This window comes from Dama dama, chromosome 28 (assembly GCF_033118175.1).
Source record: "Dama dama isolate Ldn47 chromosome 28, ASM3311817v1, whole genome shotgun sequence".
NCBI lineage: Eukaryota > Metazoa > Chordata > Mammalia > Artiodactyla > Cervidae > Dama > Dama dama.
The window spans coordinates 15,856,090-15,881,301 of NC_083708.1; the positions used below are offsets into that span (position 1 = coordinate 15,856,090).

At 40.9% G+C, this 25,212-nt stretch overlaps 1 protein-coding gene across 1 annotated transcript in view; it reads right to left on the reverse strand.

Moving 5' to 3' along the window:
- Positions 1 to 25,212, reverse strand: part of IMPG1 (interphotoreceptor matrix proteoglycan 1) — a 161,451-nt gene that overhangs the window by 61,507 nt on the left and 74,732 nt on the right. The window contains 4 exon segments of the mRNA XM_061131539.1: positions 16,133 to 16,211; positions 17,191 to 17,267; positions 19,443 to 19,690; positions 21,054 to 21,074. Of these exon segments, the coding sequence (XP_060987522.1) occupies positions 16,133 to 16,211; positions 17,191 to 17,267; positions 19,443 to 19,690; positions 21,054 to 21,074 (425 nt within the window).

A 25,212-nucleotide genomic window follows, 5' to 3' on the forward strand; every position in this document is an offset into this window, starting at 1 on the left:
TTCTTTGCTTGTGCTTAGCATCTTCTTTGCCTCAGGAGCAGCAGCCTCACTGGGAGGAACCTTAGAGGAGGGATTCACCTGGGGTGAAGTGGAAAAGAGTCTTCCCCCAGCCCTCACTGCAGGAAGATGGAGAGGTCCTCTTGCTCAATTTCATTCAGACATTAAAGTCTTGCTATGTATTATCACCCTTATGTGCATGACAGTTATTAAAAATATTCAGTTCTTTAGAGCCCTGTGAAAATCCTGTGTAAAGTTTGTAAGCAAGTTAGCTAATTGCAGGTACACAACCCAGAAGTGGTGCGGCTTTGTCCAATTAAAGGGTGACTCCGCCCCACCCTAAAGGAGATCAGTCCTGGGTGTTCATTGGAAGGACTGATGCTGAAGCTGCAACTCCAATACTTTGGCCACCTGATGCGAACTGACTCATTGGAAAAGACCCTGATGCTGGGAAAGACTGAAGGCAGGAGGAGAAGGGGATGACAGAGGATGAGATGGCTGGATGGCATCACCGACTCAATGGACGTGAGTTTGGGTGGACTCCAGGAGTTGGTGATGGACAGGGAGGCCTGGTGTGCTGCAGCTCGTGGGGTCGCAAAGAGTCGGACGCGACTGAGCGACTGAACCGAACTGCCCCTCAAATCAGTTCAGCTTTTCTCCTTTCCCTGGTTCTTGATCAAACTTTACTCTTTTGAACTGGCTCTCCAGGGCCCGATCAGCTCCAGTTCCATCCCCAGCTCCCTTTCCAGAAGCCCCTCTCTCCCCAGCTGATAAGATCCCCCCTCTTGCGTGGTGCCTCTCGCCACTGCTGCTGTTCTATCACTGGCAGCCCTCTAGATCCCATGATTAAAATGAGTATTTCCCACAATTGGTGGTGGTTTAGTCACCAAGTCGTGTCTGACTCTTGTGACCCCATAGACTGTAGCCCGCCAGGCTCCTCTGTCCATGGGATTTTTCAGCTAAGCATACTGGAGTGGCTTGCCATTTTCTTCAGGGAATCTTCCCAAGCCAGGGATGGAACCCGCAGCCCCTTTGCATTGCAGGTAGATTCTTTACTATGAACCACCAGGGAAGCCCATTTCCCACAATTCAAAGGCCCTTAAGCTATTGTGGTTTGTATTCTATCTTATTTTCCTTCTTCCGTCTTTCCTCCTTCTCTCCACTGCCCAGTTCTCTCAGCTGTAATATTTCCTGTTCTGTTTCTTGAATATTTCTTCTCAGCTTCATGTCCAACTACCTCTACTTAAAATTATCACACAAAAGACACTTAAAGCAGACAGTGGTGCACCTCATTTGCTTACTACCCTCAAGTCACTCTAGCTTTCAAAGTGGAAGAAATTTACAAGAATGTCACACAACCTAGAGGCGTGGGATGGGGTGGGAGGTGGGAGGGAGGTTCCAGAGTGAGGGGACGTATGTATACCTATGGTAGATTCATGTTGATGTATGGCGGAAACCAACACAACATTGTAAAGCAATTATCCTCCAATTAAAAAAAAGAAAAAAAAAATAAAGAGTGTCAAATATACAACTGAGGGCTTGACTAAAATGATGGCAAACTCTCCTGGAAAGACTCAAATCAATGGGCAGTTTGTCATCCTACGGAATGAAGGTCTGGATTGAGAATCTTAAGAGAGACATTTTCTTAAATTTTAGACATGCTCATTCAAAGCAAACAAACAAACAGATGCAAATAGAAGTACACATTTACCTCTCATCAATGCTTTCAATTGTTCCATCCATAAATATAGCTTAGTAAGTTTGGTAAGTTTTGGACGCTATTTTGTGAGCATTTTATTAAAATTCTGTGAATTAGCACTTGTATTAACATTTCAAATATCAAAAAGCTAGTATACATGCTCTGGCAAGGATTTTACCTAATCTGACAGTACAGAGAACTTGCCAAGTAGCACTGGAGAGTTGTTATTCTTCTGTCTCATTCATTGCCAAGCAAAAAAGAAAAAATAAGAGAGGTGGATGAAATTGAAAAATCCTCTTATCTTTTGGCTTACCCAGTGGTCAAAACAGGTTAAATTCTCTCTGAGATGATAGAATCTAAAGATGAAGGTCCCATTTCCTGACATTTACATTTTTAAGGTCAGATGGATGACGTGACCTATCTGTTTGAGCAGATGGGCATGTCAACGACCCATTTGCTCCGTTGCCTGTGTAGACTTCCTTCTAGAAACTGACCACTGCATGCAACTGATAGTCTCTTGATGCCTTTAGAAAAGCAGTTTCATCTTATAACTAAAAAACTAAAGGAAACATTCGTGGGCATTTCTGTCCATGTAAATGGATAGAATTCCCTTGTAGATGCTCTTGCTATTTCTATCTGAAGATTGCTAAAATGTCACTGTCCCTCAATGGAAGAGTTGCTTCTTTGATTACAGTGCTGATCCTGTTGTAAACCTGCGATTCTCCACAGCAGGACCCAGGGGACAATCATTCCCCATTCTCAAAGATGACCTTGCCTGCTCCAGGTTATTCTCTGGCCTCAAACCATTTGTACAACTGGAGGCTCACACTCTGTAAAAATGGGCAAAAGTCAGAAACATTTGCCTTCCCACCATAATTCTGATGTCACCTGATGTGGGTCAAGATAACACATGAGACAGCAGTCCTGTAGCTATGGATATGCCCGGTCCCTCGAGAAGTGACTCAGGTGGGAATGCATGACTAGAGAACCAGTTAGATGTCTCTTGGACATCTGTCTGGCCTCTGTCACGCTGGTGCCTCTCTCTCCATGGCTTTCTTCTGGGCAGTGCTTTTTCTACTGTGTGTTTCCTGCCCCTCTTTCTACCATGGGTTCCTCTTCCAACAGCACAAATACTTACCTCCTATTATCACTGATGACAAATACATGCACATGATGATTAAGGGCATTCCATCAGGCCACCCTGTTTTCTGTTTGCATCAGATGAATTGACATATTACTACCTGATTCTGTTTGTTCTAGTCCTGACTTTGCATCTTTTCCTGCTGAACTAAGGTATAATGCACCCGCTGTTTTTTTTTTTTTTTTTTTTAAACCTACTATGCTGAGCTCATTCAAGACATACCAGCAACAGTTAGAACTGGACATGGAAGAACAGACTGGTTCCAAATAGGAAAATGAGTACTTCAAGGCTGTATATTGTCACCCTGCTCATTTAATTTATATGCAGAGTACATCATGAGAAACGCTGGGCTGGAAGAAGCACAAGCTGGAATCAAGATTGCCAGGAGAAATATCAATAACTGCAGATAAGCAGATGACACCACCCTTATAGCAGAAAGTGAAGAAGAACTAAAGAGCCTCTTGATGAAAGTGAAAGAGGAGAGTGAAAAAGTTGGCTTAAAGCTCAAGTTTCAGAAAACTAAGATCATGGCATCTGGTCCCACCACTTCATGGCAAATAGATGGGGAAACAGTGGAAATAGTGACAGACTTTATTTTTCTGGGCTTCAAAATCACTGCAGATGGTGATTGCAGCCATGAAATTAAAAGACGCTTGCTCCTTGGAAGGAAAGTTATGACCAACCCAGACAGCATATTAAAAAGCAGAGGCATTACTTTGTCAACAAAGGTCCATCTAGTCAAGGCTATGGTTTTTCCAGTGGTCATGTATGGATGTGAGAGTTGGACTATAAAGAAAGCTTAGCACCGAAGAATTGATGCTTTAGAACTGTGGTGTTGGAGAAGACTCTTGAGAGTCCCTTGGACTACAAGGAGATCCAACCAGTCCATCCTAAAGGAGGTCAGTCCTGGGTGTGTTCATTGGAAGGACTGATGTTGAAGCTGAAACTCCAATACTTTGGCCACCTCATGTGAAGAGCTGACTCATTGGAAAAGACCCTGATGCTGGGAAAGATTGAGGGTGGGAGGAGAAGGGGACGACAGAGGATGAGATGGTTGGACGGCATCACTGATTCAATGGACATGGGTTTGGGTAAACTCTGGGAGTTGGTGATGGACAGGGTGGGCTGGGTGCTGTGATTCATGGGGTCAGAAAGAGTCAGACATGACTGAGTAACTGAACTGAATTGAGTATGGTTAATTTTATGTGTCAAGTTGGCTAGGCCATGGTACCCAGATATTTGGTCAATCAGATAGCTGGTTCCGTGAAAGTATTTTTTAGATTGTTAACTTTGTGTTGTTAACTTTAAATTGTTAACTTTGTGTAAAACAGATGACCTTTATAAGGTGGAAGGTCCTCATTCAATCAGTTGAAGGCCTCAATTAAAAAAAAAAGAAACTAACCTGACCTCTCCATAGGAGTTGGAAATTCTGTCAGCAGATTGCTTCCCTGTATCTGTGGTCTGCCAGAGAATCAAGTCCTTAAAGTCAATCAGTCTCTCTCCAGACACACACACACGCACACACCCTACTGGTTCTTCTCTGAAGAACCCTAATACATTTTCAGTTGGATTCTTTACCACTTAAGCCACCAGGGAAGCCCGACTAATACATATATTGAACATTCAACTCATCTCGAGGTGAAATTCCAACTACTTAAGGGGGCCTTTCTAATACATATTCAAATCCATATTCTCTAACCTGTACTGGTTTTTCAAAGAAAGAGAGAGAGGCTGAAGGGGGAAAGAAAGAGAAAGAGGGAATATGTTGATCATTATACTCCATTATGTTTCAGGGTGAGAAGGAATTTGATGTCTCATGTATAATATGGATGACCATGGAACTGTTCAACCTCGTGATCATGCAGATACTTCAACTCATACTTCTCCTCCACCCACCACTAGCCCTGTTTTTTTATTTTTAATTCTATTCTAGTTTTAAATAAAATCTTTTGTGTTTCTTCTTCCTCCCCTCTTCCTCTGCTCCTGCCCTCTACCTAGCCCCCAAAGCTTCATACTACATGTGTGACAAAAATCTCTCACTGTCCTACTTTTCCTCCATCAAGTTGTGGCCAGACTAACTTTCCTAAGTTCCATTTTCACTGTTCCCCTTGATTTCCTGAAAACTTGGAACAAACTTTTTTTTTTTTTCGTCTGATTTTCAAAGCCTTGCTGGATATCTGCCCTCTTCCTACTTATTTTTCTGTCTTCTTTCCTGAATCTCCAACCTCTGGCTCTGTGCCTCCTTGGGGCCACTTACACCTCACATATGCCTTCTTTGGTGCTTCTGTTTTTCACTGATACAGGTCCCTCTGACCTAAAACAATTGTATACATACATATGTTTAGCCCAGAAAAAAGTTTTTAGTCTTTATAGCTTATACATAAAAATCTTACGTTGTTCTATTTCTCGTGTATAGGTCTTGAATAAAGGAAACAGAGGGAAAGCACACTGTGGTCCGATATGAACTTAACCTCCCTTTTCAGAGCCAAAGTTGTGGCGTTATTATAATTGAGTTCTCTAACATGAAACAAGAGTCCTGGAGTGGGTAGCCATTTTGTTCCCCAGGGGATCTCGACCCAGGGATTGAACCTGGGTCTCCTGCATTTCAGGCAGATTCTTTACTATTCGAGCCACCAGGGCTGCCCCTTCAACATGAAATTTTAATTTTCCTCTAAATCTAGGCGTTGAAAACATCACAGACATATGTGACAGTGCATTCATATCTTAAAGATAGATTTCCTTCAGTATTTTTCCTGTTAAATGTCACATCAGTCTCTTCCTTTTGCCTTACATTTTAAAATTTTTCCTGAAAATATTCTCAATTCTCTACATGTGATAAGAGTTCTGTTAAAATTCTCATAAAGCTTGCTTTTGGAATGCATTTAAAGGTGAATGCATGCAGAGACATTGGCCCGGTCGTTAGAGCTGCTTTGCACCAAGGTTTGATTCTGGGACTTGAGTTCACCAGGTTTATTCTAATTGCCTCAGTGCCACCATGTGTGAAAGGAGACAGAACTGAGCTGGTGCCCGATGCCCCGGGAGGGACCGCAGAGCCTGTGGTGCGGGGCACATGTCCCACAGAGCTGGTTCTCCAGTGCCGCTGAGATGCTGGCCCTGTGGCTACAGTAAGGAAGATACAAAAACAACTCCTGTGGAGTGTCAGCAGCCACTCCAAGAAGCAAGCGGATAGGATGCAGATGCTAGACCCAAAGTGAAAAATATGATCGATGCCAAAAATTGAAAGAAAAAACCAAACCAAACGAAAGTCCCTGGGTGGTTAGAATGGAACCTCTAAATCAGTCTGTGTTGGAGCATCAAGTGCTCACATGGGCTAGGAGCTCTACAGATGTGAAGTAATCTTGGAGACAGTTTCCTAAAGTGGGCCCTAAAGAAACATCCTGAGTCTCTAGGAATAATTATCTTGACCTATTTAGGTGGCACAGTTTTCTGTATCCATCAACCTCTCCTGTTCTCCTCTCTGTAAAATACTTAACAGATTAGTCAAAAGCATTGCTAATAATGGACACTTAACAATCTTCCTCCTTTTGTAAATATGAAGCAACAAAAATGGATGAGTGTTGAAAAGTGACCATGCCAAGCATCTGAGAAACAGGGAAGGCTAGCATCTCCTAGGTTGTAGTCATTGGTCATGTGACCATAAAGCGGTAACCGGAAGGGAATATTTGGACATCTGTGAGTGTAGCCCTGACTAGCTCACTCACACATAGCACAGACTCTACAGGCACACACAGATCACCACCATCCCATACACTGCTCATTAATCAGGCCAGGGCATTCATGGCTTCAGAATTCTTCATAACGATTTCACCTCTTAAAGATCACTCAGATCAGTTCATTTTTTGCCCATCTCCCCTTGGGCAGTAGCCCAAGTCCAGGCCAGCAACATTTCCAGCTTGGATTGCTGTTAACACTTTTCTAATTGATTGCTTGTATCTCCCCACCTCCAGCCAATATTCCACAGTGCACCCAAAAGATTTCTTTAAACTCAAATTTGATGTGTCATTCCCATGCTCAAGACTCTTTTGATGTTCTTAACAGGGCTCATAAAGCTCGATGTTTCTGGAGTCCCATTGCTTTCTAACTCTAACTCCTTTGTGCTCCCATGACACTGGCTTTCTCCTTCAATGTGCCATCTACTTCCAGCTTCACCTATTCTCTGCCCAAAACTCTCCCCCCAGCATTGCTACTTTTGCTCTTGTCATTCCGATTTCAGTTAAAATAACTTCCTCAGGAGAATTGATTGGCTATACAGAATTGATAATAAAGAATATGTATATTTTATTATTTATAGATTATTATTATTTGCTGCATATCCTTTGCATCAGAAACATTTTATGATACACTGCTGTATGCATATATGTCTCAGATTTTTTTGAGATTGGTTGTTAAATATTCACCAACACATCACCAGTGAGCTCTGCTGGTCACAGGGTTAACTGGGTTAACCGGATGTATCCGTTTCCTTCCCTTCCAGGCTTCTGTTCCCCTTTCCTTTCCTGGGTTTCCTGGGATCATCTCTGAAACAAACTCCTTTTAAGCAAATCCTTGTCTCAGGGCCTATTTTTAGGGAAATTCAAACCACAACAGTCATGGGGTGTACTTAGTTTGTCCACTATTTTATCTCCATTACCTAACAAGCATAACATAAATATTTGTTGAGTAAGTGAATAAATGAGCACAGCCTCCCAGCACCCCACTACCAGTTAAGTGAACTTGCTGAAATCCTTTTTCCTCTGTGGCTTTACTGGCACACGAAGAGCTTGCTTGGCTGTGAAGTCTACGGTGTCCCTGGAATTCACCAAGATGGCGACTGGTCTCGTATCTAAAGATGTGCGGAGAAGTTACTGGGAACCACTGGGGAAATCCTCATATACTAGTGCCGTATGGCGTAAAACCAGGCGATGAGACATGATATAGTGGAGGAAAAAGAGAGCTCCCCTGAGAAAGGGGGTAAGGAGAAAAGGTGGTCCTAAGGTGAGATGAAGTGGCCAAAGTCACTGAAGACCACCTGGTACGAGGCGTCATCACATACACATGTCTGTGTATGTGAGTGTATTCACGAGAAGGATTGTGAGCACAGAAGGAAGAGAAAGAGGCAGTCTCTAATGACAATCACTTCTACTTGCTTTTGCTGTTGCAGAGGTGGCACAGTTTATCTTAGAAACATATGGTCTCTGTTCACCACACCTCTGCATAAAAAAATGGATCATAACTTGAGGACGGAATTGGGAAGAGCCTAGAAAAAGGGTGGACATTGAGGGGAGGCTTGAGAAAATGAGGACTGAACAGCCCTGCATCAGGGAGAGGGTGTCAGATCAGTTTAGTTGGGGGCAGAAAGTCAGAACATTTTCTTGGGAAATGCCACAATTTGGGGCAAGGCCTTGGATTTCCCAAATATAAAATTTGGTAACATTACAATCTCAACTTTGACTCAATTCGAGAGTTGGAGAGCCTTTACTTTTCTATTTTCTCCAGGCAGTGGGAAGACATTATCTAGGGTTGGAGTGTAATTGCAACCTTCTGCTGAGTGGCCATCCCTTCCTTCCTTGAGATGGGATTTTCCCCATGGACTTCGCTGAACTATTTTTGTAAATGCCATATTCTGGCTGGGAAAAGTTACTGTTTGGTCTTTGATTTAGAAGTACAGGGAAGAAAAGGCAAATATATTGACCACAGTGGTCATTATGTTCAGCTGAGGTTTTCTTACTAACCTTTCCAAGTCTTAATCATTATCTTTTCATCTTGAGGTAGAGCAATTTAAGTAACATCTTGACCAGGCCCTTCTGGTTGAGTTAGGATATAAAATGTTTTGGCTGGGAGAGGGGCTTATTGCCTATTTCCTCCACTTTAGGCCTACACATGAGTCAGTGTGATATTAATACATCCCATGTGAGGGAGCTGATTAAAGTTGTTCAGCTAGCTTATTTTGACAGAAGTATTTGCCAATAAGGAATATCACCTTTCATAGGAGGCTGTCTCTGGAGATGCATGAGGACTGAAACAGGGGAAGAGGTATCCTCCAGAAACACCAATGTCAATAAAGTGGACAACAGTAACTAAGAGTTATGAAACCCCAAGCATGTGTCAGACACTGTGCTCAGTACAGGATTTCTTTTTTTTTAAAGGAATAAGAACACATTTTTTCACTTTAGCAAGTCAATCTTGGAGGGACCCCAGATATGCATATCAATCACGTTAGTACTGAGTGGTAAATGCCTGATGAAGGTATATGTACTTTTTAGAGTTAGGGAATTATGAGTCTTTTCAGGTAGCACTTGGGAAAAAGCTTCACAGAGGAGATGGCACGTTAGCTGGAACTTAAAGTGTCAGTAGGAGGTCTTCAGGCTAGAAGGATGGATGGGTATTATAAGCACCAGAGAAAATAATTTGCGCAAAGCCACAAAAGTGTGAATATGGATGCCATATTGTGGGAATGGTGAGCAATCCAACCAGAAGAGACCATTCTTTCTGGACCACTTAATTGGCTCTCTCTGAGCTTCTCAGATGGTAAAGCATCTGCCTGCAATGCAGGAGACCTGGGTTTGATCCCTGGGTTGGGAAGATCCCCTGGAGAAGGGAATGGCAATCCACTCCAGTATTCTGGCCTGGAGAATCCCATGGACAGACCATGAGGTCTCAAAGAGTCGGACAATGACTGAGTGACTAACACTTTCACTTCACTTCCTCTTTCAAAAAGGGAAATAATCAAATTAACCCATCAACTCTGACTTTCAAGGAGGTATTATGCTATAAATTTGTCCATTAACTCCTTCAACTCATTTAACATAGGTTAATTGCCTGTCTAGATGTTCTACGCATCTGGCTTCACACTGAAGATACTGCAATAAATAGAGACAGACCAAGTCCTTGACCTCACGGAGCATGAGCAGCCAGTTCTCTGACGGGTTCATTCAGTTTAGCTCATCGCACTGACTCCTTTCACTGGAGTCAAAGGCTGAGGCAAGATTAAGAAAAGCCAGAAAGCCATGGTGTTTTGACCTATTACCCAGATAAGGGCTGTGATGGCTAATTTGACTGGGCCATGGGATGCCTATATATTTGGATAAACACTATTCTGGGCATGTCTGTGAGGGTGTTTCAGGATGGGATTAAGATGTGAATTAGCAGGCTGAGTAAAGCAGATTATCCCCTGATGTGGGTGGGCCTCGACCAATCTGTTGGAGGCCTGAATAGGGCAAAAGGTGAAGTAAGGTAGACTTCACTCTCTATCTGTCTTTGAGCTGGAATTCTGGTCTTCTTTTGCTTTTGGACTTGGATTCAGACTGGGACTTACACCACTGATGCTCCTAGGTCTCCAGCTTACTGACTGTAAATCTGGGATGTCACAGCCTCTATAATCATATGAACCAATTCCTTATAGTAAACCTATCTCTATTTCGTTCTCTTTCTCTCTTTCCCTGTCTTTATCGTCTCTCTGAGTGCTGTGTGCTAAGTCACTTCAGTCGTATCCAACTCTGTGCTACCCTATGGACTGCAGCCTAGCATGCTCCTCTGGCCATGGGATTCTCCAGGAAAGCATACTTGGAGTAGATTGCTGTGCCCTCCTCCAGAGGATCTTCCTGACCCAGGGATCAAACCCGCGTCTCTTCTATCTCCTGCTTTGGCAAGTGGATTCTTTACCACTGGCTCCTCCTGGGAAGCCCAAGTGGGCTCTTTCTCTATCTCTCTCTGAATCTCAATCATCTCTCTATCTCTTCCTCTGTCACTATCATCTCTATCTTTATCTCTTTCTTTATATCTAATCTTCTATTGGCTCTGTTTCTCTGGAGAATCCAGTCTAATATAGGGTAATAAAAGGCAAAACAATGTCCAGTATAAAATAGCTCTGCCTAAAGTTTGCTTTTTCACCTTTAGAATACTGCAATTTATTGAGAGATCTGGCTTTCATCTTACAAGGCATTCTAGCAAGTGAAAAACTCTGGTATTTGAGAAAACACTAAAGAGCTTCTTTTTTGATAGATCAGGTTATCATTCTAATGAGTGAACAGGAAAATGTATTGCTGCCTACATACCCCTACACCAAACCAAACCCAAACCAAACCAAAACACACAAAATTTCTATCCTAAAGATTTGATACTACTTTTGAATATGTTAGATGCATGTTATGTAGAGAACATTATGTTGAGTTTATTCTATAGGTATATGACTTATATTTATGAAGTAGGTGTGATCTTAATAGATAACTGTCTCTGCAAGAAAGAAAGGGGTACCCTAAAAAAATAAAAATAGAAGACCTCAGAATTCCAGGCAAGATAGATACCAATTCATTTAGAGTTCCAGAGGCACATTTTGCAAGTACTTTATCTCACGGGATTAACCACTATATTAAACTACTTCAGTTGAGAGCTTTCTATGAGTACTTGACTGAGATTTTAATAGCTTAGTGGGTGTTCGGTGACACTGACCTTAAAAATTTCCCAGGCTAGAATTATCTTAGTGATGCCAAGGTGCAGGGCTGTGGAGTCCTGGCTGTCCGATACCTGTGCTGGGGAAAGACCCAGAATTTTATGAGGAAGGGAAGCCGTGGTCCTGCCTAGAGCTGCTCTTTGTTCCATGACCCCTTCTGTTCTACATATATATCCCTTTTATCAGGGATATTTTCTAATTGGGGTCTTCACTGGTCATTGAGATACATGCTTTCTATCTCTGGTCGGGCTGATTTTGAAAGTGTATGATCTCCCATTCATTGGCAACACAGCATATTTGTTATCTAAGCCCAGGCCAGCAAATACAGTGCTTCTTAATGAATACTAATCAAAAGGTCAGTCTGAGTATAATTTTTTATTTATTTTATGGAGCATTGGCTGAAGGTTATGCAGTATAGTCATTCCTATGGATATTCTAAAATCAATCCTTGAGTTAAGGCAGTCGGTCAGCAGCTGCCTCTCATGAAACTGTTGTTGTGAACTGGGCTTGGGCATTTGCTATGCATCTCCAGTGAGTGCTTTCTAGGAAATATCTGACAGCAAGTTCATGCTATAGGGAAGCTGATACAGACAGGACACGGTTCACTGTAACCCAGACGCTCCTCCTTAAGAGGACCTGTAGGAGAAAATTTTTCTCCTAAGCAATTACCACGCTGTAAGCATACAGATTCCAAATTGTGTGACTAATTGCATTGTCCTCACTGTACAGTCTGCCAAGAATCTCAAAGCCAAATTCATGAGCCACCTAAAGCACACAAAGAACTTTCTGATATTTATTTTGCATACAATTTTCCCTACAGAATCATGTGACTTAAAAAAAAATATTATTGAGGTGAAACATAGCATGAAGCTAGACATTTTAAAGTGGATGTTTCAACAAATGAGATAATCTAAAAAACAGAAACAGATTCACAAACACAGACGACAGACTTGTGTTTGTCAAGGGGGAAGGGGTGGGGGAGGGAAGTATTGAGATTAGCAGATGCAAACTACAGGATGGATAAACAATAAGGTTGTACTGTATAGCACAGGGAACTATATTCAATATTCTATGATACATCATAATGGAAAAGAGTATGAAAAAGAATGTAAATATGTGTATAACTGATCACTTTGCTCTACAGCAGAAATTAACACAACCCTGTAAATCTACTATACTTCAAAATACTATACTATAAAATAAATTAAAAAAACAAATGATTCAAATTGTAAAATGTCAAATATACAAAAGAAGGGACGACTCTATTCAGATAAATATTGTCTTAATTCTGTTATTCTAAAATTATTCATTAGTTATAAATATCTGATGATTAAAAAAAATGATTCAGTAATTGTGAGGAAAATTCACAATCTAGTGTAACCATCACCTCTGTCTTATTCCCAAATATTTTTACTACTGTAAAAGTATCATCTGACCTAGTTTTGTTTCGTCTTTTCTTCTATTTTCTTTCAATTCTTTAAAAACAAAATCTTACTGTGTTTCATATATGTCTGTAAACCATCATTATCTTTTTTGGGGAAGGAGGCAGCATTTTAATTAAAAAATTATTAATAAAACCTAAGAAACAAGAATGATTCATTTGTGGAAGCCGAATGAAGGAATTTCAAGAAGGCAGTGTCAGCAGGAGCTCATGCTAGCAGCATCAAGTAAAATGAAGATGGAAATGAAGCTGCTAAATTGAAAACAAAATCTGTGAGTTTTGTGAAAATTGTGTCCCTGTAATGTGTGAAACCTTGTGAAAACTGTAGTGATTAGGAGGTAAGATTAGGAGGTGAAGACTTACAAGGCTAGACTACTAAAACAATGACAATGTAGTGAAATAGAGAAAGAAAAGTCTATGAGTGGAGGGCAAACAAGATCAAAGGAACATAACATTTTAAATGATGGGCCATTTAAAGCCAAGCATAGTGTAACAGATGGACGGTACTGGCTTTGTGACCAGCTATGGTGTGACCTTGAGCAAGGCACTTTCCATCTCTAGCCTTGGTTTTCTTACCTGTGAAATATAAAGTTTAACTAGATAATGTCTAAGAGTCCTTCCAGCTTTAGTGTTTTATGCTATATTTATGAATGGAAGGAATGCATAATAAAATGAAAACAGTAAAGCAATTTTAAAACTACAATAACACTTTCACCATACATATACTATCATTTTAGTTAATATACCTGAAATGCTGATCCTATAATAAAGCTTTTTTGATATGATAATGAAGGAAAGGGATTCAGTGAGAACCTTATATCCCTCATGTCATCAAAGGTGGTTTGTTTTATCCAAGCAACTTTTAAGTAATTTAAAAGTCAAAGTAGTGGTTGATGTGGATTGTGGCTGATTATCAATAGCCATGAATACTTTGTTACTTTTTCCACCAAGAGACAAGATCCGTGTTTCCTCCTCTTTAAACAAAATGGCTGCCTAACCATCAGTATGTGAGGAAGTGACACTGTTTCTGGGCCCTGAGGAGACTGGCACCTTCCACTTTTCTTCTCCTGTGGTAATGACTCTTTGAAACCAGCTGTCCTGCTGGGAGGAAGCTCAAGCAGCCCCTCTGAGAGGATACACAGAGAAGAAGCTAGCCCTCCAGCCAACAGCTCTGGCTGAGCACTGACTTGCCAGCCATGTGAGTGAACCCTCTTGAAAAAAGATCTTCAGTACCAGTTGAGATAGTCTAGCTTATACAATATGGGGCAGAGGAGAGCTGTCCCTACTGATTCCTGTCCAAATTTCAGATTTATGGGCAAAATAAATGGTTTTTAACTTAAGACACTAACTTTAGGGGTGATTTATAATGCAGAAATAGATAACTGTATCACGTGGTTAACATTCATTCACTGATAATCATGTAAACCAGATATGATCTGAATAGGTGGTTCTGCAGTCAGGCAATATATGTTTTTGTGAAAAACCTTGTATACAGTAAAATTACATACTAATTTCACACAAGGTTTATGAGTAAAATAGAAGTGAGACAGACCACTCAAACCTGTAGAAGTTTGTAAAGAGCTCTAACTAAAACAGTAAAACGCCTGTAAAAATATCAACAACAACAATCTTTCCTGGCATTTTCACTTAGAATCATAGATCATACTTATCAGCCTCATATTCTGAGGTTCCATGTTTCCTTAAAGGCATTTTTATTTAGAGCTTCACCAGAGAGCTGTATAAAGTGGGAAGCATAGAGATTCCTAAGAGGCTTCCCTGGGGGCTCAGTTAGTAAAAGAGTGCCTGCAATGTGGGAGACCTGGGTTTGATCCTGGGTTGGGAAGATTCCCTGGAGAAGGAATGGCAACCCACTCCAGTATTCTTGCCTGGAGAATTCCATGGACAGAGGAGACTGGTGGGCTAGAGTCCATGGGGTCACAAAGAGTCGGACAAAATTGAGTGACTAACTTTCACTTTCAAAGCCATTATATCCACCATTTCTTGCACTAAAAAGGACTCTTCTGCAGAATATTAATTTTTGTTTTCCTAAGGTCTTCATATATTGATAAAGATTTCCTCCTAAATTGTGAGAAAATTTGACCCTATTGCCTCAAAATTAAACATTCTTGAAAATTCAGAAGTGAACTTGGAGCTTCAAAAAGCTAAAGATAGAATTACTATATGATCTAGCAATCCTAATCCTGGGCATGTATCCAGACAAAACTGTAATTCAAAAAGATACGGGCATCTCAATGTTCATAGCATCAGTGTTCACAATAGCCAAGACATGGAAATGACCTAAACATATGTTGACAGATGAATGGATAAAGATGGTATAGATGGTATAGATAAACAATGGAATACTACTCAGCTATAGAACAGAATGAAATAATACCACTTTCAGGAATATGAATGGAACTAGAGATTACCATACTAATTGAAGTTAGTCAGAAAGAGAAAGACAAGTACATATGATATCACTTATATGTGAAATCTAAAATATGACACAAATGAAACTATCTATAAAACAGAAATAGATTCACAAATATAGAGAACAGACTCGTGGTTGCCAAGAGGGAGGGTATTCAGGGAGGGCTGGGGGTTTGAGTTTAGCAGATGCAAATCATTATATACAGGATGAATAAACAATAAGATCCCTACTGTGTCACACAGGGAACTATATTCAATGTCCTGTGATAAACCATAATGGAAAAGAATCTGAAAAAAATGTGTACATATGTATGACTGAATCACTTAGCAGAAATTAACACTACATTGCAAATCAACTGTACTTCAATTAAAAAAAAACTACTGAAAAAGTAAAAAATATAAAAAAAAGTGAACCAGGAGGATTTCAGTATCTATTGACATCCTTATAGACCAATTACACGTGCGGTAACTGGCAGTAAAGAAACACACATGGAGGAACAGACAGTATCCATGGTCAACTTGTATATGGTGAACAGGAATCCAAACACTGACTGTCAGGGCCCAGTCCTCTGTCGCCATGGCCCATTGCTGTGATGTGGGCTTTAGGACCTACCTTGTCCTGACAAACTCTCAGGTTTGAAGCCCAGCAGAGACAGCTGTTCTGTGTGGGTAGTTGGTGCTGCTTTGGTTTCAGCTTCTTTCACCAGATCTGTCGGGAAAGGGCTTTCAGTGTTCTCTGGGGGGCTGGGTCCGAGAGCCAAGGAAAGGAGGCTGAGGGTGATCGCCTCGTCAGAAGTTCAGTGGATGGCTCTTCAGCTGGAAATGCTGTGGGGAACCAATCCTCTCCCAGGCTGAGGAGGACTCTAATCACTGGATTTTGAAGCAGTGTCATAGATGGATTCCTTAAAAAGGATGTTGTCATCTAACATAGACCCTACGGGAAGGGTCTGTGACTCTAGAACATAGACTACTCACCAGGTAGACTGTGTCCTGCTCTGTCCACTGTCTCCAGCCTGGGTTGACCAAGAGGAAGTTCTGGACTCAGGGTAGCATCCTGAAGAAGGATTTAGAGAGACAGGTGTTGACAAGGGACATTGCTCTGTATCTGAGAAGGGCTATGCTCTTTACTATTATTATTTTTTCATTTAAATTTAAGCAAATCATTTTGTAGTTGACTTGAATCTACTGTGGATTCTGATATAGGTTCTGATACAGAAACAAGTCCTGAAAGGAAAAGATGCATTGATACAGCAGCAGAATACAATCTCTTGGCTAACTGAGTCTGCCTGTGTGGGCTTAACTTATAACTGAAATACTTTGAAACATGCATCAATCATGTTTGAACTTATGAATTCTTTCATTGAAAAAGGGAATAGAGCTTAGTCATCACTTTCAGTTATGAACCCCCAGTGACAACTTTTAGTGTAAATTAAATGAACATACCTTTAAATGAAATACAAAAATTATTACTGAATTCAGAACTTTGTACTTCCTAAGACATTAATTTATACTTGTAACCCCCCTGAAATATATAAAGACCTTAAGACTTAAGAACAAATGTATTTTTATGCTTGTATTTGTTTCAGAAAGTCAAAGTCAAATAATACATTCTACTGTAAGTATTCTTTTTCACTTCACGAACACATATTTGTTTTATCAAAAAAGGCAAATTCTGATTCTAATTGGAACAAAGCTCTAACTATGTGGAAGAAAACTTTGAATTTAAGGATATTTGAAATGCAAGTTGTATTATGTTTTATTAATACAGACACTGAAAGTGGGTAAGCAAGTACTGCCTGTAAAACACAGTAAATAATTATTTGATTATTTTTATTGGAGCATAGTGATTTAAAATGTTGTTAGTTTCAGGTGTACTAAGTGTCTCAGTTATATATATACATGTATGCATTCTTTTTTGGATTCAGTTGGCATTGCAGAGGGGATCTTGCTCTGTTCAGTCCTTAGGCTGTTTTTTCCTGATGGAAGTTTGGAGGCTTTGTTCCTATTTGAAGGACAAAGGATAACAAACTCACCTTTGTGATACCAGTGGGGAGAGTGGGCAGCACCAACTGGGTGTCAGGATCCAGGCTTGGCAATGACTCAACAATTTCTGTGGGTGAAAAAATATCACAAGGGTTCAGTGTCCCCCCCCCCCCCGCCCTTTTTTTTTTTGTGGTTGGGGCAGTAAAACAGTGAGGGTTATAAAATGTGGCAAAAGTCAGTCCTTAAGGAGGGTACAACAAATTATCAAGAAATCAGCATCAGATGCATTGGTGGTCATTGATCCTTTAGGATCTACTGAAGGACGGTTGCAGGGGGTGCATTGTGCAAGTCTATGTGGTAGAACAGTTATTAAGGTGGTTTTCAAGGTTGTTAGTTGTACACATTTGGACCAAGCAGGCAGGCTCACTGGCTAGGCCAGTGGGAACAAAAATATTGCTAAGCTGATGAAGAAAGGAATGTCTAGAATAAATACTGGAGCCAAGGACCATTTGTGAGTCCTTGTGAGGCTTGCTTCCACCCTGAAGCCAGATTTTCAGATTATCCCAAAGGATTTAACCAAGAGACCAACCCAGAGTATCAGGTGGCCTCGAAGATGAGCCTGAAGTTTTTCACTGAGCTAGAAATTCAAAAGTGAACCAAGAGGATTTTAATGCTTACTGACATCTTTACTGACATGCCCTCTATCTAATCCCAAGAGATCTTTGTAAAGTTTTCCAGAGTTGAGTTTGACTATCTAAATTACAGAAACAGAACTGACAGAGAATGCCAGTTTCATGCCAGGTCACACTAAAATGACATTTCCAGAGCTCATCTATTATGCCTGGAGCACTGGGAATTGTGAAGAGTTCCAGGCTCCTGGGTCCCTCCAGGCACCCTCTGAGGGTCCTGCTTCTCCGTTGACTCCTTTAGATCTATACACTCTTCTCTCTCCACAACTCTCTGCCCCGAGAAGTTGACTTATATGAACCATATCAGTGGTTCCTCGCTCCCTGTCTTTGGGATGGCTTAGATGAGGGGTCCTCAACCCTCAGGCCCATACCAGTCCAAGGCCTGATAGGGACTGGGCCAGCAGAAGGTGAATGACGGGTGAAGGAGCAAAGCTTCATTTGCCGTTCCCGCATGGCTCCCCACCGCTGCATTACTGCTGAATCATTCCCTTCCCCCTTCATCTGTCTTCCATGAAACCGGTCCCTGGTGCCCAAAAGGTTGGGGACTGCTGGTTAGATCAGGCCTGGAGGTAGCGGCAGGGCCTTACTGCTTCCAGCCCCAGGGAACTGTTCTAGTTCTCTGGGCATAGCGTGCATGTCCAGTTGTGTCTGACTCTTTGTGACCCCATGGACTGTAACCCATCAGGCTCTTCTTGTCCATGGAATTTTCCAGGCAAGAGTACTGGAGTGGGTTGCCATTTCCTCCTCTACCTCTGGGAGTTAGGGAAACCTTTATAAATAGTCCCTTTATCAAACTCTTCTCAAATTATTCTAATTTGAATGTGCCATATGTTTCCTCCTGTGCCCTGACCAATTCACTAGATGAGGGAATCTGGGTTGTGCCAGGGGAATACCACCCAGGTTCTTCTCTCCACCTGGACTTGGTGGGTGACTGTTGTTGAGCTGGATGGAGCTACAGCTGTCGGCTTCCCTAGAGCCATTTATGGCATGAAGTGGTCATGAAAGGTTTATCAAATGAGACCCTGGGGACAGTGAGGAGAGACAGAAATGATAACTTCCAGAGCCACAGTTGGACCGTAAGGAAGGCAGAGCACAGAAGAACTGATGCTTTCAAACTATGGTGTGGGAGAAGACTCTTCAGAGTCCCTTGGACAGCAAGGAGATCAAACCAGTGAATCTTAAAGGAAATCAACCCTAAATACTCATTGGAAGGACTGATGCTGAAGCTCCAATACTTTGGCTACCTGATGTGAACAGCTGACTCATTAGAAAAGACCCTGATGCTGGGAAAGATTGAAGGCTAAAGGAGAAGAGGATGACAGAGGATGAGGTGGTTGGATGGCATCACTGATTCAATGGACACAAACTTGGGAAGACTCTGGGAAATAGTGAGGGACAGGGAGGCCTGGTGTGCTGCAATCTATGGGGTTGCAAAGAGTTGGACATAGTGACTGAAAAATAATAGCAAAACAACAAAACAAAAAAGCAACAAAAGTCACAGAAATGATCGACTCTACAGGACCCATTAAAATGACAGTGACCAGGAAACGTTCAAGCCTCCTTGTCTCCATCAGAATGAGGATAATCCCAGAACTATGAAATCACCCACTGACCATCAGTGAACTGAATTGTCCCCACATCCAAGGACTGGTCTTCCTCCAGGGCTCTGCTGATCAACTTCCTGAGCTCTGAAGCTGTGGGATAGAGTTCTCTTTGCTTCTCTTCCTCCATCGTTCCATGAGGGTCTCCGTCACTTTCAATTTTGTTGGAATCAAATGACAGAGGGTCACTGGCAGGGCTTTTTGCTTCTGCCTTGCCTTTCTTGAAGATGGCTGTAAGTTGCATCTCTGTGGAGCTTGTCCTGTAGACAGCAGGGGACACATCACACCGAAAGCCATTGTTATGTGCCTTGTAAAGAGAACCACTGTGCTGCTACAAAGCTTCAGGACAGCTTCAACCTCTTTCCTGACGGGCTCTTAATGAATATCACACTTGAAACTAATCTCAGTGTTTATCAGAAATTGGAAAGGCGGGAAAGAATTAATGTATATTTTAGCTCTGGAATAGATTGTTATGATGAGACTTAAATCCAGCTTGAAGAGGGACTGCTAACTGGGTCAAGGGGCCATAGAGTTTCATTTCAGGTCTTTGTGAAAAAGTGTTAATTGTCAAGAGTTGCTGGTGTTGACCAGTGTTTTTTGTGGCTGATTAGTAAGAAGGATGAATTGTCTTTTTTTTATCTACAAGTAGCCTCCTTTAGGAAGGTCTGTGAAATAGAAGTAGGATAGAGACAATAATGTTTAAGTATTGTAACTAAGTCAAAACTTCGGTTCTCAAGGCTATTTCTTTCCTGTTTTTTTCAAGAAGCATTTTTTAATTAAAAAGATACAGCTCTATATTAAACATAATTTTGTCTTCCCTCAAGTTGCTTTTAAAATAACATCTTGGAAGGAAGATGTGAGAAAAGAGAAAGGGAAGTAGTTCATGATTAACTGTATTTATTCTCATATTTATTGATTCAATGCCCTTACGCATTTATAAATGAAATAGGACTCTCTTTAGCTCTGTTGTCTAAGACCAGATTTCACCTCTTTGTTTATGCCATAAATTCACACAGAGGGATACAAAAATGTTTTAAAGGCCACAGGAGCCAATAATGTGTATTCTCAGCAGTTCTTCAGGCCACATGATTAGTCAAAGTCTACATTTGGTTATTTCATCAATTACAGGAGCCAAGCTAGATGCCTGTTACTGAGCTCTCCAAAGTATAGTGGGCCCTTTGCCCAGTCACACTGACCTTGGAGCCAAGGGGCAAATTAGTTTTTCTGCTTTATTCCAGACCTAGGTATGTTGCATGCACGAGTGTGCAACCAGACTGACAACTGCCCAAACATATGACATTTAGGAAATTGTTGAGACATACTTGCATTGCACATAGGCGCTTTTATGATTTTCTTCTGAAAAGCTTTTGAGTTTTATAGAAGACACTTCCACTGATAAAGTCACCTTTTACCTTTGTATCTCATGTAGCGATTTTGATTCAAGAATTCTTTTCTACTACTGACCAATTGATCAGCTACTCCCATTAAACTAAGTCACCAATAGTCAATGACTTATCCAGATTTTATATGTAAAAATGATCTCTAACAGATTAGCATATAAATGTGTCTATGTTTCAAAACAGTACTATATTTCAAAACAGTAGGAAAAAAAGTTCAAATTACCCATCTCTTTCTTTCTTTGGTCTTCATTTCATCATGCACAAGGGAAACATGGAAAGGAGAAAGAGTTTTCAACAAATTTACTGAGACATTCAATGAATCAATTTATATACATATTGCATTGTCTCTCATGTTTGTTCAGAGCTTTGAAGGAAACATATAAGCTGCCATCAGAATCTGGACGGAAATTTTGAGAACCATATGAATCTCAGGAAGTAAACATTATTCTATGATGTTTCTTATTAGAATTCGAGCCCTAATGCAAAGATTATGCATATTTAAACTCTTTGATTTCCTTATATTCCTTTTATAGAGGTTGCAAATATACCCTATAGCTCTCAGGTTTTCAGTGCTACTAGTACCAGGAAGTTTTTTTAAAAAAATATTTTGTAAAAGGGTTTCTCATCCTCTGTATGGCACTGTATGATTAGTTTATTCCTGAAGTTAATTTATCTGAGACTTGACCCTGGAACTGGAGTTTTGTTGACTGATTGTTTTTGAATTGCTTTAATCAGTAAGACTTAAGGGGGATGGTACAATCTACTGCGGAACAGGCTGCAAAAAAAAAAACAAATACCTGTTTATTGAGAGGGTGGTTTGCTGCGGGCAGTTTAGGTTCATCCTCATTTAATCTTTTCAACAACATGACTCCCATTTCATATATAAGGGAAGACGCAGAGAGAGGGAAAGCTATCATTTGGAAAGTGGCAGAACTGGTATTCAAACCCTGGCCTACACGACCATAAACCTGGGTTCATTTTCCCATGTCACTACCTGCTTGTGCCAGAAAGGTCATTTGGTCACCAGACTGAAAAAACATTCTGGACTTCCCTGGGCATATATGTGAATTTAGTTCAGAAGCTACATTCAGTTTTCCCACTTTATGTCTCAAGCGCTAGCTGCTTACAAAGACTCTACACACGTGATGGGATTTGCATTGCTGCTCTTTCTGCCTGGATCACAAATTCACTCACTGTTATTCTTTGATGTAACATGACTGAAACGGACTCTGCTCCTACAACTAGACATTTATTCAGGGCTTGTCTCTTACTTGTTTTTAGCAATAGTTTTCAATCCGTGAAGCTCTGGAGAAAGACCGAGCTTCCTGGGCCAAGACCCCAGTCCTAGTAACTTCACAGAATTGTTTTGTTGAGATGTAGTTGTCATAAAACAAACTACACATGTTGTATGTGTACAGTCTGATAAATTTCATACTATACACCCGTGAAACCATCACTACAATCAAATTCATACCCCCAAAAGTTTACTTATGCCTGTTTATAATCCTCCCCTTTCATCCCTCTCTGTCTCCCCCTCCTTAAGGAACAACTGGTCTGTTTTCTCTTACTATAGACCAGCTTGCATTGTGTATGCTGACATGCTAAGTTGATTCAGTTGTGTCCAATTCTGTGTGACCCTATGGACTGTAGCCTGTCAGGCTCCTCTGTCTGTGGGATTCTCCAGGCAAGAATACTGGAGTCGGTTGCCATGCCTTCCTACAGGGGCTCTTAACCCAGGGATGGAATCCGAGTCTCTTAAGTCTCCTGCATTGGCAGGCAAGTTCTTTACCACTAGTGCCACCTGGGAAGCCCTGCTTTTCTTTATCTAGAGTTAAATGCAAATGGAATTATACCATAGTCCTCCTTTTTTTTTTCTGGCATCTTTCACTCAACATAATTATTTTGAAATAAATCCATGTTGTCGTGCATTCCGATAGTTTGTTCCTTTGCTAAGTAGAAGCCTATGATAAGAATAGACCACAATTTGTTTATCTATGGCTCTGTTGAAGGACATTGGGGTTGTTTCCAGTTCCTGGTTAATACACTTAGGCTGCTGTGGATATTTGTGTGTAAGTTTTTGAAGGAGTAAGTTTTTGAAGGACTATACCCTCTAACTGGGCTTTCCTGGTAGCTCAGCTGGTAAAGAATCCGCCTGCAAAGCAGGAGACCCTGGTTTGATTCCTGGGTTGGGAAGATCCCCTGGAGAAAGGCTAGGTTACCCACTCAGCGTGTTCTTGGGCTTCCTTGGTGGTTCAGACAGTAAAGAATCCACCTGCAATGCAGGTAGACCTGGGTTCGATCTCTGGGTTGGGATGATCCCCTGGAGAAGGGCATGGCAACCCACTCCAGTGTTCTTGCCTGGAGAATCCCAATGGACAGAAGAGCCTGGTAGGCTGCAGTCCATGGGGTCACAAAGAGTTGGACACACTGAACGCCTAGGCACAGCACTTTCTAACTAGACTGGATGATTGTTAAAGTGATATTTAAAGTGGAACTTTTACTACTCCTCCTTATAATTATGGTAATAATAGGTCTTCTAATTACTTCCCCGTTGTGTTGAAAGAACTAAATGAGGTCACTGACATAAATGTACTTGTGCAATTGTAGATCAGGTTTTCTACAATTGAGCTCACAAAAAGAGGGTACTCTGAGACTCCTACGGTTTTAGGTCTTCTGTGGGGGGATCTGGCTCCATGAGAAAGCAATTTCCTTCATAAGAAGCTTGCTTTACAATATTCTGAGCATTGCTTTCATGGTTAAAAGTTTGCCACACTCATAAGCATATTATTTATTGTATTCAGGGGTCAAAACATTTTCTGGGAGACTAAGGCTATACAACATAATGGAAATCATTGGCAAAATGTGATCAAATTTACATTAGAAGAATCCTTTACAGTACAGAAATAAGAATAAATTCTTACAGAGAAAAGCACATGGGAAAGATGCAATTTCAAGGGATATGTCTTTAAAATGTTTACTGTGCAAAATTTCATCACCTAACATTTTGGTTTCCTTCTGAAACATTTTTTTTTTATTATTAGTTTTTCAATTTATTTGAAGGGTAGGGATAATAAGTACGTGAACATTCACCAAGAGAATTCCTATCATTTCTGTCAGGTTTAAATTAAAAATTTGTTCTTTCACTGCAATGATCTATCCAGAAGACCTTGTGCTACACTAGTATCCTTCTATCACCTTTTATTCCCCTCTAATCCATCTGATTTCACATGGAGTACTGTGGAGCAGCATCTTAAAATTAAAACAAACAAACAAACAAAAAAACAAGTTTGGTTTGGTAAACGTTAAGAGTTTCATCTTTTGTTACTTTCATGGTTCATGTCAACATTTCCTTCTTCTGGAATTACACAAACCAGAGGTGCCTGACAACTCAAGAGAAATAAATGTGTGGACAGCCCCTCACCTTGCCCCCCACCAAAGCTCTTCTCTGTGAGTATGGAACCTGCCCTATGGACATTCTTGCTTTAAGACATCAGATGATGACGGGCTGGGAAGGACTCTGAGTGAGGTCTGTCCTCCCATTTTACACATCCCCCTCCTTGCAAGGGATCTCATTCTGCTCACACCACGGCTGCTATATGCCCTGTGGCATGGTTATTTTTTTTAAATACCATATTATGATCCCACTTGTAAATGTTTTGAATGATGAGAACTTAAAGTTGCAAAATAAATCTTGCCCCAAATCCTGAATTCACATCAGACTGTTGAGATGCCTGCTTGACAGCAAGCCATATGAACATGATGGGACTCTGCTTCAGTGTGGCACTATTTTATTTCATGTCTTCTATTTAAAATTTCAATTTTATAAATTTTGCAAGGTAATACATTACTATGGTTCAGACATATGAAGGATGTAAAAATATGGTCAGACATCAAAGTGATAAAAAGGTACTTGCATCCCCACCCCTGTCCCCCCAGTTCTCTTACCCCTTGGGTACCACTCTTTATTAGTTTCCCCCATCACCCCAGGGTCAGCCTGATTTGCTTAAACAATGACAGTATTTAGCACTGGATAGGAAAACAGTCAATCAGACAGCAAGGTAACTAACTGCTACTTTTTTTGGGTCTGTTTTTGCTGAGGGATTTTCCTAAAAGGTTCTGTAGTGACATTGCCAAGGACAGAGGACAAGCTCTTTGCAGAAAGCCATGTTTCTGACTCCAGAGGGAGGAAGGAGCAGCTCCTGTGTTATGCCTTAAAAATCACCTAAGAGTCATGTTCTAATGAGACAACTCCTTTATCTGAAATGTATTTAGATTTCAGGGTTTGGCAGAGTTAAACAACTGGGGCATAAGGGACCTTAAAATCCTCATGACATTGCCTTTAAAAGAGGATAGAGAGATAGTAAATTTAAACATTGAGAAGA